The sequence below is a fragment of the Pelobates fuscus genome, chromosome 5, assembly GCF_036172605.1.
Source record: "Pelobates fuscus isolate aPelFus1 chromosome 5, aPelFus1.pri, whole genome shotgun sequence".
Classification (NCBI taxonomy): domain Eukaryota; kingdom Metazoa; phylum Chordata; class Amphibia; order Anura; family Pelobatidae; genus Pelobates; species Pelobates fuscus.
This window is the reverse complement of record NC_086321.1, coordinates 129,016,626-129,031,817: the sequence shown is the minus strand read 5'-3', so window position 1 is coordinate 129,031,817 and position 15,192 is coordinate 129,016,626. Positions and strand designations below refer to the sequence as shown.

Genomic DNA, 15,192 nt, shown 5'->3' with positions numbered 1-15,192 from the left:
TGGGGGACAATTGGATTGATGTTTTATCACCCTTTTGCCCCCCCCTCCTAGTTTAAATACATCCTAGCAAAACCTCTGAACTGCTCACTGAGAACATTTGTTCCCTTTTGAGAAAGATGCAAACCATCTTTTTTGTACAGTTTATTTCCATTCCAAACAGAGCTACCATGAGCAATAAAGCCAAATCCTTGCTCCCGACACCATTCACCAAGCCACAAGTTAAAGTCCCTAATACGCATCGCCTGTCATTCTGAGTGTTATGCACAGGCAGAACTTCAGAGAATGACAATGTGGAAGCAACCTGCCGTATATCATTGGCAAAAACACTAAAAACTTCCTTAACCTCTGAAACCTCATTGCAAGCCAAGTCATTTGTCCCTAAATGGACAAGTACATCCAATTCCCCTTCCTGCTTTTCTTGCTTAACAATATTACAGATACGTCTCCTGTCTCTGTGAGCAGTAGCTCCGGGAAGACACCTCACAAGACCACCATTGTCCATCTCCACACCTCTTATGATGGAATCCCCCACCAACAACTGCTTTCTATTCAGCCTCACCATAGTCTTCAAGCCTCTCTGCACAACACCACTAGCCTCAGTGCCTCTCTGCACAACACCACTAGCCTCAATGCCTCTCTTCACAACACCACTAGCCTCAATGCCTCTCTTCACAACACCACTAGCCTCAGTGCCTCTCTTCACAACACCACTAGCCTCAGTGCCTCTCTTCACAACACCACTAGCCTCAGTTCCTCTCTTCACAACACCACTAGCCTCAGTGCCTCTCTGCACAACACCACTAGCCTCAGTGCCTCTCTGCACAACACCACTAGCCTCAGTGCCTCTCTGCACAACACCACTAGCCTCAGTGCCTCTCTGCACAACACCACTAGCCTCAGTGCCTCTCTGCACAACACCACTAGCCTCAGTGCCTCTCTGCACAACACCTGTAGCCTCAGTGCCTCTCTCCACGGCACCACTACACTCTGAAAGTGCAGAAAATGAATTATGTAGAGCAACAGACTGTGCAATATGCCTTTTATCCACAACTCCAAGTCTACCAGATCCTACAGTAATCCATCTGCAATTCCTAGTATGTCTCTGCGGCAGTGGCTTTGCAGCAGTTCCAGCCTGAGTTTGTTTACCAGATAATTTACAAATCTCAGACTTCAAAAATACAATCTCCTGCCGCAAAATAGAGAACTGTCTACAGATTAGACAACAACCAAACCTCCAAAAAGTGGAACGTGAAACAAATGCAAAGCAACTATTACACTGAACTAAGTCTGCCATTCCAATGAGGTGAATAATTTAAATCAAACAAACCTTAACTTTTTATTTATCCTCCTGAATACCTCGGATTACCTCCAGTTTATCTCCAGAATATCTCCAACCACACACACACTTAGAAGCAACACTTAGATGAAGCAACCAAGCTCTATCAGCCAAGCTAATGACAACAGCCCTTATATACTCCTCAAATCACCTCCCACTAGGAAAGTTTAACACCTGGGTAGGCCTCTGCTTATTAGCAAACAATAGCTAATTTAAATAGCAATCAATAGCAAGTAGCTACCTAATCCAATTAAATGCCTTATAATTACCAACAGGAAATCAAACCTTGTGCAGTCAGTAACCTTTTCCTACAGATGAATCTTACCTGTAACAGTAAAAAAGAACTCTTAGCACAACTCTTAGACAGTTGAAGCTTCTGTAAAACTCTCCAGAATATCTCCAACCACACACACACTTAGAAGCAACACTTAGATGAAGCAACCAAGCTCTATTAGCCAAGCTAATGACAACAGCCCTTATATACTCCTCAAATCACCTCCCACTAGGAAAGTTTAACACCTGGGTAGGCCTCTGCTTATTAGCAAACAATAGCTAATTTAAATAGCAATCAATAGCAAGTAGCTACCTAATCCAATTAAATGCCTTATAATTACCAACAGGAAATCAAACCTTGTGCAGTCAGTAACCTTTTCCTACAGATGAATCTTACCTGTAACAGTAAAAAAGAACTCTTAGCACAACTCTTAGACAGTTGAAGCTTCTGTAAAACTCTCCAGAATATCTCCAACCACACACACACTTAGAAGCAACACTTAGATGAAGCAACCAAGCTCTATTAGCCAAGCTAATGACAACAGCCCTTATATACTCCTCAAATCACCTCCCACTAGGAAAGTTTAACACCTGGGTAGGCCTCTGCTTATTAGCAAACAATAGCTAATTTAAATAGCAATCAATAGCAAGTAGCTACCTAATCCAATTAAATGCCTTATAATTACCAACAGGAAATCAAACCTTGTGCAGTCAGTAACCTTTTCCTACAGATGAATCTTACCTGTAACAGTAAAAAAGAACTCTTAGCACAACTCTTAGACAGTTGAAGCTTCTGTAAAACTCTCCAGAATATCTCCAACCACACACACACTTAGAAGCAACACTTAGATGAAGCAACCAAGCTCTATTAGCCAAGCTAATGACAACAGCCCTTATATACTCCTCAAATCACCTCCCACTAGGAAAGTTTAACACCTGGGTAGGCCTCTGCTTATTAGCAAACAATAGCTAATTTAAATAGCAATCAATAGCAAGTAGCTACCTAATCCAATTAAATGCCTTATAATTACCAACAGGAAATCAAACCTTGTGCAGTCAGTAACCTTTTCCTACAGATGAATCTTACCTGTAACAGTAAAAAAGAACTCTTAGCACAACTCTTAGACAGTTGAAGCTTCTGTAAAACTCTCCAGAATATCTCCAACCACACACACACTTAGAAGCAACACTTAGATGAAGCAACCAAGCTCTATTAGCCAAGCTAATGACAACAGCCCTTATATACTCCTCAAATCACCTCCCACTAGGAAAGTTTAACACCTGGGTAGGCCTCTGCTTATTAGCAAACAATAGCTAATTTAAATAGCAATCAATAGCAAGTAGCTACCTAATCCAATTAAATGCCTTATAATTACCAACAGGAAATCAAACCTTGTGCAGTCAGTAACCTTTTCCTACAGATGAATCTTACCTGTAACAGTAAAAAAGAACTCTTAGCACAACTCTTAGACAGTTGAAGCTTCTGTAAAACTCTCCAGAATATCTCCAACCACACACACACTTAGAAGCAACACTTAGATGAAGCAACCAAGGTCTATTAGCCAAGCTAATGACAACAGCCCTTATATACTCCTCAAATCACCTCCCACTAGGAAAGTTTAACACCTGGGTAGGCCTCTGCTTATTAGCAAACAATAGCTAATTTAAATAGCAATCAATAGCAAGTAGCTACCTAATCCAATTAAATGCCTTATAATTACCAACAGGAAATCAAACCTTGTGCAGTCAGTAACCTTTTCCTACAGATGAATCTTACCTGTAACAGTAAAAAAGAACTCTTAGCACAACTCTTAGACAGTTGAAGCTTCTGTAAAACTCTCCAGAATATCTCCAACCACACACACACTTAGAAGCAACACTTAGATGAAGCAACCAAGCTCTATTAGCCAAGCTAATGACAACAGCCCTTATATACTCCTCAAATCACCTCCCACTAGGAAAGTTTAACACCTGGGTAGGCCTCTGCTTATTAGCAAACAATAGCTAATTTAAATAGCAATCAATAGCAAGTAGCTACCTAATCCAATTAAATGCCTTATAATTACCAACAGGAAATCAAACCTTGTGCAGTCAGTAACCTTTTCCTACAGATGAATCTTACCTGTAACAGTAAAAAAGAACTCTTAGCACAACTCTTAGACAGTTGAAGCTTCTGTAAAACTCTCCAGAATATCTCCAACCACACACACACTTAGAAGCAACACTTAGATGAAGCAACCAAGCTCTATTAGCCAAGCTAATGACAACAGCCCTTATATACTCCTCAAATCACCTCCCACTAGGAAAGTTTAACACCTGGGTAGGCCTCTGCTTATTAGCAAACAATAGCTAATTTAAATAGCAATCAATAGCAAGTAGCTACCTAATCCAATTAAATGCCTTATAATTACCAACAGGAAATCAAACCTTGTGCAGTCAGTAACCTTTTCCTACAGATGAATCTTACCTGTAACAGTAAAAAAGAACTCTTAGCACAACTCTTAGACAGTTGAAGCTTCTGTAAAACTCTCCAGAATATCTCCAACCACACACACACTTAGAAGCAACACTTAGATGAAGCAACCAAGCTCTATAAAACCATATAGGCTTTAAGTCAAAAGACTATGACTAAAACTGAAATTTGCTGCCAAAATTACCACTGCACAGAGGGGCTGTGGAAAAGGCAAAAGAGACAGGCCAGGGCTTGGGAGAGAGACACCTAGAGGGGCCAAGAGGACACAAAGAGACACAGAGGGGTTGTGAAAGGGACAAGAGAGACCGATAGAGGCTTTAACTAAACACATTAGATATTAGTCATGTCAACTAAAATCTACTGGAGATGTGGTCGACTAAAACTAGACTAAAACAATTCAGATGACTAAAATATGACTAAAACTAAATCGAAATTCTCCAGTGTCAGTCAGGGGACCGAAGGATTTCTGGTTTGATTCTTGGCACAAATGGTTTAACGTCTCCTAGGTCCCATGTTAGGTTAGTGGATTGTACAGATGTGACAGGAATCGAGTCCATGAGGCCTAGGGCTGAGAGTAGTGTAGGTGCTTAAGCTCCTGAGGTGAGTTTATGCACAGTTCCATTTTGCGTCATTAGGAGGGATCTTGGCATCCCCCACATGTAGGCCACCTCTGCAGAGTGTTGGTGAGTAGGTTTAGGGATTTTCACCACTGGAGAATAGCTTTGGACAAGTCTTGGTAGAAAGACAGTTGTGAGTCCTTAAATGAGTGGGGTCTAACCCGACAACGTCGCCATGTGGCCTTTATCTTGAAGCAAGGAGCAACGGAGGATGACATCTCCAACAGTAGGAGTAGAGGACTTGGTCGGTGTGGAAAGGCGATATATCCCAGTAATGGTGATCTTTTTAGCTACAGACGTTGGTAGTATAGAGGCCAGGAGATGTTTCATACAGTGTTGCAATTCCTTATGTGGTATGCTGTGAATGTTTATGACAATACCGGTCTTCCTGTGTGGACAGTTGCAACGAAAGAGCCTGCTGAGTAGTTTGCAGCTAGTGCATGTTATGCTTCATGGTGGATATATCACCTTGTTTCTCTATTATTTCCTCCTACGTGGTCTTCACCCTCTCTGTTACCTGTTGCATGTCCATATTCAGGGTAGTCAATTTAGCTGCTAGGATCCTTTCAATTTTCTGTAGCATATTATGCAGGTCCTGCTTGGTTGCAGGGGAAGACATCTGTGATTGAGGATTGGGTGCTATACTATGTGGCATGCTTATGTGAAGAGGCCTGAGCTGGTGAGTAAGGGGTTACTGGAGGGACTGGGCTTTCCATGGCTGCAATCTTGGCTGATGCGTACCGTTGAAGCAAAGCTCTGATATCTCTTTGGTTGTGTAACGGATCGCTTGGCACCCCAACTGGCTACCTCTGTTTGACGGATGCTCCTAGTGCTTCCCGAGGGCTCCAAGCACTCCACTAGACACCATAACCACTGCAGACCCCATGAACAGACGCAGCTTGGTTGGGGTCTCGCCGTCTTCCACCCACCAAGACCAGGATCCAGCTTCCAGTAGGTAGACCTCTCTTGTAATCCAGAGAGCAGAAACAGGAACAGCTCTTACAAGAGCTAGTGATTATACTCTGGGGAGTATAGTGATTATAGCAATCCCCAGAGTGTGGTTCTCCAATCCCCCAAACATGGGCCAAGACGTCATGAAGGGTAGAACAAGTCTCAGGCTTTATTGGCACAGGTTTGCTTATAAACAAATCCTCAGGCCAGAGGCACACCCCTGGACCTGATGGAACACAGGCACACAAAGGACACAAACCAATCAGAACAATACACCAATGTCCGACACTCCCACTTACAGCACACAATCCCTCCCCTCTGCCTGTGATACAATTAACAAAGACAATGGGCTAACTCAATTAACTCTAAACAGAAAAAACATACATTTTTACAAACCCCAAAAAGTATCCCAAAATACAACATATCCCCACAAAAGTCACATCCCCTGATAGCCCAGATCTGGCTTCAGGAATTTCCTGGAAGTCTTATTTTTGCCCCACCGTGCACATGGTCCCGCTGGACAATTTAAGATGGCCGCCGCCACATGTTTGAATCTGTTCCAGTTAAAAGTCCAAGGGGCAGAAACAGTACTTTTGAACATGGGTTATCACAGGGCCCATAGTCCTACGGTAGGAGGCTGGCAAACAGGCCCCTCCAAAAACCAATGGTGAAGTGGATTTCATCATAGGTTGGCTGTAGTTCCAGACTGAGGTCTCTGGGATCAGCACCCCACTGCCGATGTAGAGTTGGGAAAGACCATGGTACGTTGTTGCAGAGTGTCTGTAGACCACTGCCGATAGGCCCCACCTAGTAGCTGTTCAAAATTGAGAAGTGCTGTGTGTTATGTAGCCCCGGTTTGGTGTTTCGGCTTGGCCAGTTTTGAGGTGTACAAAAAAGGCATCAAGCAATGCTGCAGGAGTTCCTTAATCTGGACCCAATATTTTGAGGGCTGGATGGTGTTTGTAAAGAGTGATATTTCAATGGACTGCGCTGCAAAGTCTGAAGTCTGAAGAAATGATCTGATCTGTCTCACCATCAAGCTATGCCCCTTCTGAGCATGCTTTAGAAGCAGTTTGAGTGGTGGTAAAGTATTAAAGGTCCTTCCCAATGTTCTATTCTACCTTGCTGCATCCTACTTGTTGGTACGGCCACTTGAAGTCTGAAAAACATCACTTTCACTCACCATACAATTATCTCCCTTTCTCATGATATGGGACTCTTACAGATGTGGAGCTTGGGGTCTAGTTGTCTATTATAGGGTAAGTAATGGGAGGTGCTGAGACAGGCTCTAAGTCTTCATTTAAATATTTCAGGCTGTCTGTCAAGCATGTAAGGCATTGCATTTACCCATTTGTTGGTGTTTACATTATGGAAAAATTATTTTACAGTAAAAATATTTGTTTTTGCATTAGTTTTTAATGAATTGTCTATTTAATGAATTCAAACATACATTTTGATAATTGTTTCCCTTTAAGAAGTGGTTGATTGCAGTTACATGCCCTAATCGCTATTCAGCTTGTCAGATGGGGAAAAGAAAAAGTTTTCTTGGTTTTACACTTACCTTTCTTTTTAGATAGCCCAGCAAAAAGGTGCCTTTCATCAGGTAATATGGGGATATCATCCAGTACACACAATGCAGGGAAACTATCTATGGTGTATCCTCTGTAATAAGAGAGGAAAGTCACTGGATTTCCCAAAAGTATAAGAATTCTTAGCTTCTGCATGGTCGATAATTTTGAAACCAGGTCGAAGAGATCAGTAAGATCGTTGAAACTCATGTCAAGAGAAACCAAATAAGGCCTAGAAAACAGACGTGAGAGTATTTACAAATACATGTATTTGCTGTAATATATGAAATATAAATCAAAACATCATATTTCTTTTTGAGTTTAATCATCCTCTTATGAAAGGAAATTGACAAAAGAAAACTGACACATTTTACCCGTGACTTAGAAATCTGTGGATTACATGAAACTTTTTCTCTCTCTCCGGTTATTGAATTATATAAGTAATTATTACATACAGTGAGGGAAAAAAGTATTTGATCCCCTGCTGATTTGGAACGTTTGCCCACTGACAAAGAAATGATCAGTGTATAATTTTAATGGTAGGTGTATTTTAACAATGAGACAGAATAACAACAACAAAAAAATCCAGAAAAACGCATATCATAAAATTAAATTATATAAATTAATTTACATGTCAATGAGTAAAATAAGTATTTGACCCATTCGACTTAGTACTTGGTGGCAAAACCCTTGTTGGTGTCACGTATTCATCCGCTTATAAAAATGTGGTTAATGACATTTACTGTCCACACAGGAAAAGTTGTGCCGAGCAGCAACCAAATCCACAGAAGGGTTAATGCTGAGCAGCAATTATGCAAATGGAAACCTGGTAACTGCTTTGGGGTCAAAGGCCAGTTACAACCGATCAGATCTAGAGGAGGGGTATTTAGGCCCAGTTCTCATCCTGCTCAGTGCCCTGTTGTGGTTTCCCTTGTGGTTGTCTGAGAGCGCGTTATTGATTCTGGTAATTCTGGTTATTTGACTTTGGCATTGTTTTTGACTTCCCTGTTTTCTGGCATCCCTGACTCCTGGCTTTTCCTTATTGTTGTGTCTCTTTCTGTTTCCCTTGACCTCGGCTATTCCTGACTATTCTTTGGTACGTTAGTCGGGCCATTCTAAGGTCCGGTATACGTTACCTATCAGTCCTCTGTGTTATACAATTCTACGTGCTCGATCATTCTGGAATCCTGACAGTTGGCAATCACAGAGGTCAGATGTTTCTTGTAGTTGGCCACAAGGTTTGCATACATCTCAGGAGGGATTTTGTCCCACTCCTCTTTGCAGATCCTCTCCAAGTCATTATGGTTTCAAGGCTGACGTTTGGCAACTCGAACCTTCAGCTCCCTCCACATATTTTCTACAGGATTAAGATCTAAAGACTGGCTAGGACACTCCAGGACCTTAATGTGCTTCTTCTTGAGCCACTCCTTTGTTGCCTCGGCTGTGTGTTTTGGATCATTGTCATGCTGGAATACCCATCCACGATCCATTCTCAATGGCCTGGCTGAGTGAAGGAGATTCTCGCCCAAGATTTGATGGTACATTGTCCCTTTGATGCGGTGCAGTTGTACTGTCACCTTAGCATAAAAACACCTCCAAAGCATAATGATTCCATCTCTACAATCAGGAAAGAGATCTCTAATCTCTCTCCTTCCCCTATCATTATATCACCCAACCCCACTCCCCCTGCCATCCTATGCACATTTGCACCTGCTACAGCACAAGAGGTTTCTGCACTGCTCCTGTCCTCCCGCCCCACCACCTGCTCTCTCGATCCTATTCCCTCGCATCTCATCCGCACTTTGTCTCCCTCTCTTGCTCTTCCTCTCGCTAGCATTTTCAATCTCTCCCTTTCCTCTGGCACATTTCCCTCACCCTTCAAACATGCAACCGTAACCCCGATTCTGAAAAAGCCCAACCTTGATCCCAACTCCCCATCCAACTACCGCCCTATCTCGCTACTCCCATTTGCCTCCAAGATCCTCGAGAGAGTTGTGTACGCCAGATTGACAGACTTTCTCGAATCCAACTCTCTGCTTGACCCCCTTCAGTCTGGATTCCGCGCTGGTCACTCTGTCGAAACTGCTGTGACCAAAGTATCCAACGACTTAATTGCCGCTAAATCTCACGGCCAATACTCTATCCTAATCCTCCTTGATCTTTCTGCCGCATTTGACACTGTTGATCATCAACAGCTTCTTCACATTCTTCGTAACTTTGGTCTACGGGATACTGCTCTCTCCTGGTGCTCCTCCTACCTCTCCCAGCGCTCTTTCAGTGTTTCTTTCTCTGGTTCCGCCTCTACTCACCAACCCCTCTCTGTCGGCGTCCCCCAAGGATCTGTCCTCGGCCCCCTACTGTTCTCTATCTATACTGCCTCCCTTGGTAAACTCATCAGCTCCTTTGGTTTCCAATATCATTTATATGCAGATGACACGCAAATCTACCTGTCCTCCCCTGATCTCTCTCCGCCCACCTTGACTCGTGTTTCTGACTGCCTCTCTGCTATTTCCAACTGGATGGCTGCTCACTTCCTTAAACTCAACCTGTCCAAAACAGAACTTCTAGTTTTTCCTCCCTCAAGTGCTGCTACTCCTGTTGTCTCCATCCAAGTCAACGGCGCTACTATCACCTCTACCTCGCAGGCTCGCTGCCTAGGGGTTCTTTTTGATTCTGACCTCTCTTTTACTCCCCATGTCCAATCGATAGTCAAATCCTGTCGCTTCCAACTCAAGAACATAGCGCGCATCCGCCCATATCTAACGCCGGACGCGGCTAAGATATTGGTTCATGCTGTTGTTCTCTCTCGCCTCGACTACTGCAATCCCCTTCTGACCGGTCTTACATGTTCCCAGCTTGCACCGCTGCAATCTGTAATGAACGCGGCTGCGAGGCTTATTTTCCTGTCCGGTCGCACCTCCCACGCCTCCACGCTCTGTCAGTCCCTGCATTGGCTTCCAGTTAGATATAGGGCCCAATTCAAAATTCTGGCACTTGCTTACAAATCCCTACATAATGCTGCTCCAACATACCTATCCTCCCTCATACACAAGTATGTCCCGTCGAGACCCCTGCGCTCATCCCAAGACCTACGCCTATCCTCTGCCCGGATCCCCACTTCTGACGCTCACCTTCAAGACTTCTCTAGGGCTGCACCTATTCTGTGGAACTCACTTCCCTCCTCAATCAGACTTTCACCCAGCCTCCACTCCTTCAAAAAATCTTTGAAAACTCACTTCTTCGTTAAAGCGTATCAATTAAACTGTCAGCAGGCTTCTCATCCCCCACCCCTTGACTCCTTCCCTGCAACTGTCAAAAATGACCTACCAAGCACTCAATAAACCCTTCTCTAACAAACTATTTAATTCCCCTACTTTAACCCGTTTGTGTCACTATACCCCACTCCCTCTAGCATGTAAGCTCATTGAGCAGGGCCCTCAACCCCCTCTGTTCCTGTACGTCCAGTGGTCTGATCTCAATTATGTGTCTGTTAGTCCACCCATTGTACAGCGCTACGGAATTTGTTGGCGCTATATAAATAATAAAATAATAATAATAATAATAATAATATGTTTGACGGTGGGGATGGTGTTCTTGGGGTATATAGGCAGTATTCCTCCTCCTCCAAATACGGCAAGTTAAGTTAATGCCAAAGAGCTTGATTTTGGTCTCATCTGACCACAACACTTTCACCCAGTTCTTCTCTGAATCATTCAGATGTTCATTAGCAAACTTCAGACAGGCCTGTACATGTGCTTTCTTGAGCAGGGGGACCTTCTGGGCGCTGCAGGATTTCAGTCCTTCACAGCGTAGTGTGTTACCAATTGTTCTTTTGGTGACTATGGTCCCAGCTGCCTTGAGATCATTAACAGGACCCCCCCGTGTAGTTCTGGGTTGATTCCTCACCGTTCTCATGATCATTGAAACTCCACGAGGTGACGAGGTGAGATTATTATGTTATTTATATAGCCCCAACAAATTCTGCAGCGTTTTACAGTGGATGGACGAACAAACATGTAGTTGTAACCAGACAAGTTGGACACACAGGAACAGAGGGGTTGAGGACCCTGCTCAATGACAAGGTAAGGATAGTATTAGACTAATGACAGTTGCAAGAGAGGAATCAGTCGGGAGCTATTAACAGTTTAACTCATCTATTACCTGTCATAATATACTAGCCTAACTCTAAATTCATGACATACAGGCCTAGCATAAAGTATATAGCAAGCTTGCAGTTCGCAAATTCATTTTCACTATTCATTGTTTCTTGTGCAACGTGCGATACCTGTTTTTTTGTTTGTTTTTTTCAAAAAACATTTTTATTGTGAATGCATGGTACAAGAATATAGCAAGAGTGACATTAACATTTATGCTTTTAAGCTGATATTCGGTCAGTTACATTCACTATTTTGTGGTTTTCTCAAAAAAAAAAAACAGAACAAAACCAAATAAGAGTTACAAAACCGGTCATTGTTGATAAGTAAGAAATTGCGCTTTGACAGTTACCTGTAGATGTGGGTGACCAGCATGTTCAGCCACTGCCAATTCTCTCGAGATACCACTTGCGTGGATCAGGGACTATGATCTGTTGTTGCTCAGGGCAATGAAACATACAATAGTTTGCAGTTTAACAGTTAAGAGCAGGAGAAGGTACACCAAAGAAGGTCTGCGGTTCAAGTGCTCTGCTTTCAAAGCATGAATTGAAAGACCAAACTAAATTAAACAGAACATAATAAACTAATTGCCGGTTTGCCTTAAGCCCCCACCCCCACCCTTCAACACAGTGGTAAGCCAGTGTTTGGGAATAAGTTAAAGTAAGCAACGTGTTTCTATCAATATCTGAAACGCTGCCGGCTCATTAAGAATTACACTAAGTATTATTCAACAAAGAGCCAGCAGATGGTGATAACATACCTCCATCTACTGGTTTAAATACAGACAAAACTATTTCTAATATCAGAACTGATATTAGCAGTGGGTTACCTTATGGTTAAAGATACCGGTCACCCTCTCATAGATCCTTAGTGACCTTTGGGCTGCTTTGGTTATATAGGCGCTTTCTCTCAATAAGAGTTAACCCCTATTGCGGAGACTCTGGGTGGGATCTATACCTTACCTATTGTCTCTTTTAGTTGTATATTTTCACCATTTACTTTATGTTAGGGCTACCCTAATATGAACAAGTGTGGGGTATGATAATAGTCGGTGTCCATATTTCTGTTCCCTGTCATTCTCTCTCATTTTGTAACACCTAAGATAATTTAGTATTTTGTACACCTTGATGTGTCGGGAATTGGATGAAGTCAGGATTACTTAGAGGCTTTCCTTTATACCTCTTTTTATAATATTCCTGCTATTTCCTCGCTGAGCTTACACCACTTATGGGATAGTGACTTTTAAATACATTTGTCTCTTCCTCTTAGTTCATTATAGTATCCTGGACTCTGTATGCAATGCTTGATGCATGTCACTTAAAATATTTCTGTTGAGAGTCCGGTACATACATGAACATGTTCCTCACTCAGGAGTGTAATATATTGTTTGTATATAATTCTATAAAGAACATTTTTTGTTTGGTGTAACACAGACCTTTTTTATTTATACATTTTTGTGGCATTTTCCCATTCATGATACCAGTCATCCTCTTATAGATCCTAACCGTGCATTGATTATATAGGCTCTCTATTTACATTTATAATAGGCCTATGATAATGGTTAAAGGATTAGGGTAGGCATACAGTTAGAGTCAGTGTAAGCATTGGGTAAGGTGAATGGCTGGGATACAGATTTTTTTATTTAAATCTGATTTTTCTTTAAATAAAATGCTTTGTGAGGAAAATATATTACCATCCAAAGGTTATAACATATGGTTGCAGTGCTCATTTGCTGCACCTCTTAGCCAAAGACTTAAGTGTTCCAGAAATAAAGACTAATGTTGTTGAAATTGCTAAAAACTTCCGTAACAATCATTTTGCTGCAGCAGCTCTGAAAAGGATGCGTGGAACCAAGCTAACGCTCCCACAAGATGTTAGATGGAACTCTGTGGTGGGCTGTTTTGAGCAGTATATCAAGAACTGGCCTATTCTGATGACAGTTTGTGAACAAAATCAAGATAAAATAGATGGCATTGTCACGGCCAAAATCCTCAACATTGGGCTTAAGAGAAATGTTGAACATATGCTGAGCATCCTGAAACCCATACCTGAAGCTTTAAACAAAATACAGAAAAATAGCTGTAATGCCAACTATAATAAACTTCAAAGCTAAGGTGGGAACCATTCAAGAAGTATATGTTTGCTGAAGATATTTTAAAGAAAGTCACACCAGTGAACTGGTGGAAGTCACTTAAGCACTTGGATTTAGAGACTGTTCAAGTAATGATTTCACTTTTAACAGCAGGCGCTGAAAGAATATTCTCTTCCTTTGAACTCATTCATTCTAAATTGAGAAATTGTTTGGGACCCGATAAAGCAGGAAAGCTTGTTTTTCTTTTCCAGATTATGAACAAAGAAGAAGATGAAGATGACGAGTGAGCTACAGAGGACAGTATTTAAGTTTTTCATGTGTAGGCTGGGCTGACAGTCTAAGGTTCTTAAAATATATATATATATTTTGTTTAGCCAAATTAGTTAACAAACATGGATGTTTGTTTAAGCCAATAACACATGCTGTAATGTTATTGTTTCAGTTGAATAAATCTATTTAACCCCTTCAGGACCGGCCTGTTTTTGCGATGTTTGTACGTTAAGGACCAGAGCAGTTTTAACACTTTTGTGGTGTTTGTGTTTAGCTGTAATTTTCCACTCTCTCATTTACGGTTCCCATACAAGTTATATATTGTTTTTTTCAGGACAAAAGGGGCTTTCTTTACATACCATTATTTGTATTATGTCCAATATTGTATTTAAAAAAAATAATAAAATATGGTGAAAAATTAAAAAAAAAACATGTTTTTGGACTTTTACTTGAAAAATCTTTTACTTATCTACAAAAGCTAATGAAAAAAACTGCTAAATAGATTCAAAATTTTGTCCCGAGTTTAAAAACACCCAGTGTTTACATGCTTTATTGCTTTTTTTTGCAAGTTATAGGCCTGTAAATACAAGTAGGAAATTGCGGTTTCAATATATATATATTTTAAATGTATCAATAGTGACATTGTTACACCGTTATCTGTCATAAATCCCCGAAACACACCTAACATGTACATATTTTTTAAAGTAGACAACCCAGTGTATTCAAAATGGGGTATGTCCAGTCTTTTTTAGTAGCCACCTAGTCACAAACACTGGCCAAAGTTAGCATTTATATTTGTTTGTGTGTTAAAAATGCAAAAAACGCTAACTTTGGCCGGTGTTTGTGACTAAGTGGCTACTAAAAAAGGCTGAACATACCTCATTTGCAATACCTTGGGTTGTCTTCTTTTGCAAATGGTATGCCATCATGGGGCTAATTCTCATTCCTTGGCTACCATACGCTCTCAAAGGCAACCTAACCAATCTGATAAATTTCAATAAAAAAAAAAAAAGTAAAATCAAGCCTTATATTTGACCCTGTAACTTTCACAAACACTATAAAACCTCTACATGTGGGGTACTGTTATACTCAGGAGACTTCGCTGAACACAAATATTAGTGTATCAGAACAGTAAAATATATCACAGCAATAATATCCTCAGTGAAAGAGCTGTTTGTGTGTGAAAAATGTAAAAAACTTCACTTTCACTGACAATATCATCGCTGTGATATGTTTTACTGTTTTGAAACACTAATATTTGTGTTCAGCGAAGTCTCCCGAGTAAAACAGTACCCCCATGTACAGGATTTAGGGTGTCATAGAAAGTTACAGGGTTAAACACAGTGCTAGCAAATTAAATTATCTGGACTTTTGGCCTGGGTTGGCAGGCAGGTCCCTCAAATTGCAATCATTAAAATTACTTAATTAGGTAAAAATATTACATAAATATGCACGTAG

General features: G+C 41.3%; 1 protein-coding gene across 1 annotated transcript in view; it reads right to left on the bottom strand.

Moving 5' to 3' along the window:
* LRRC43 (leucine rich repeat containing 43) overlaps positions 1 to 15,192 on the bottom strand; it is an 80,255-nt gene that overhangs the window by 44,760 nt on the left and 20,303 nt on the right. The window contains exon 5 of the mRNA XM_063456992.1: positions 7,212 to 7,450. Coding sequence (XP_063313062.1) covers positions 7,212 to 7,450 — 239 coding nt within the window. The remainder of the gene's footprint in view (positions 1 to 7,211; positions 7,451 to 15,192) is intronic.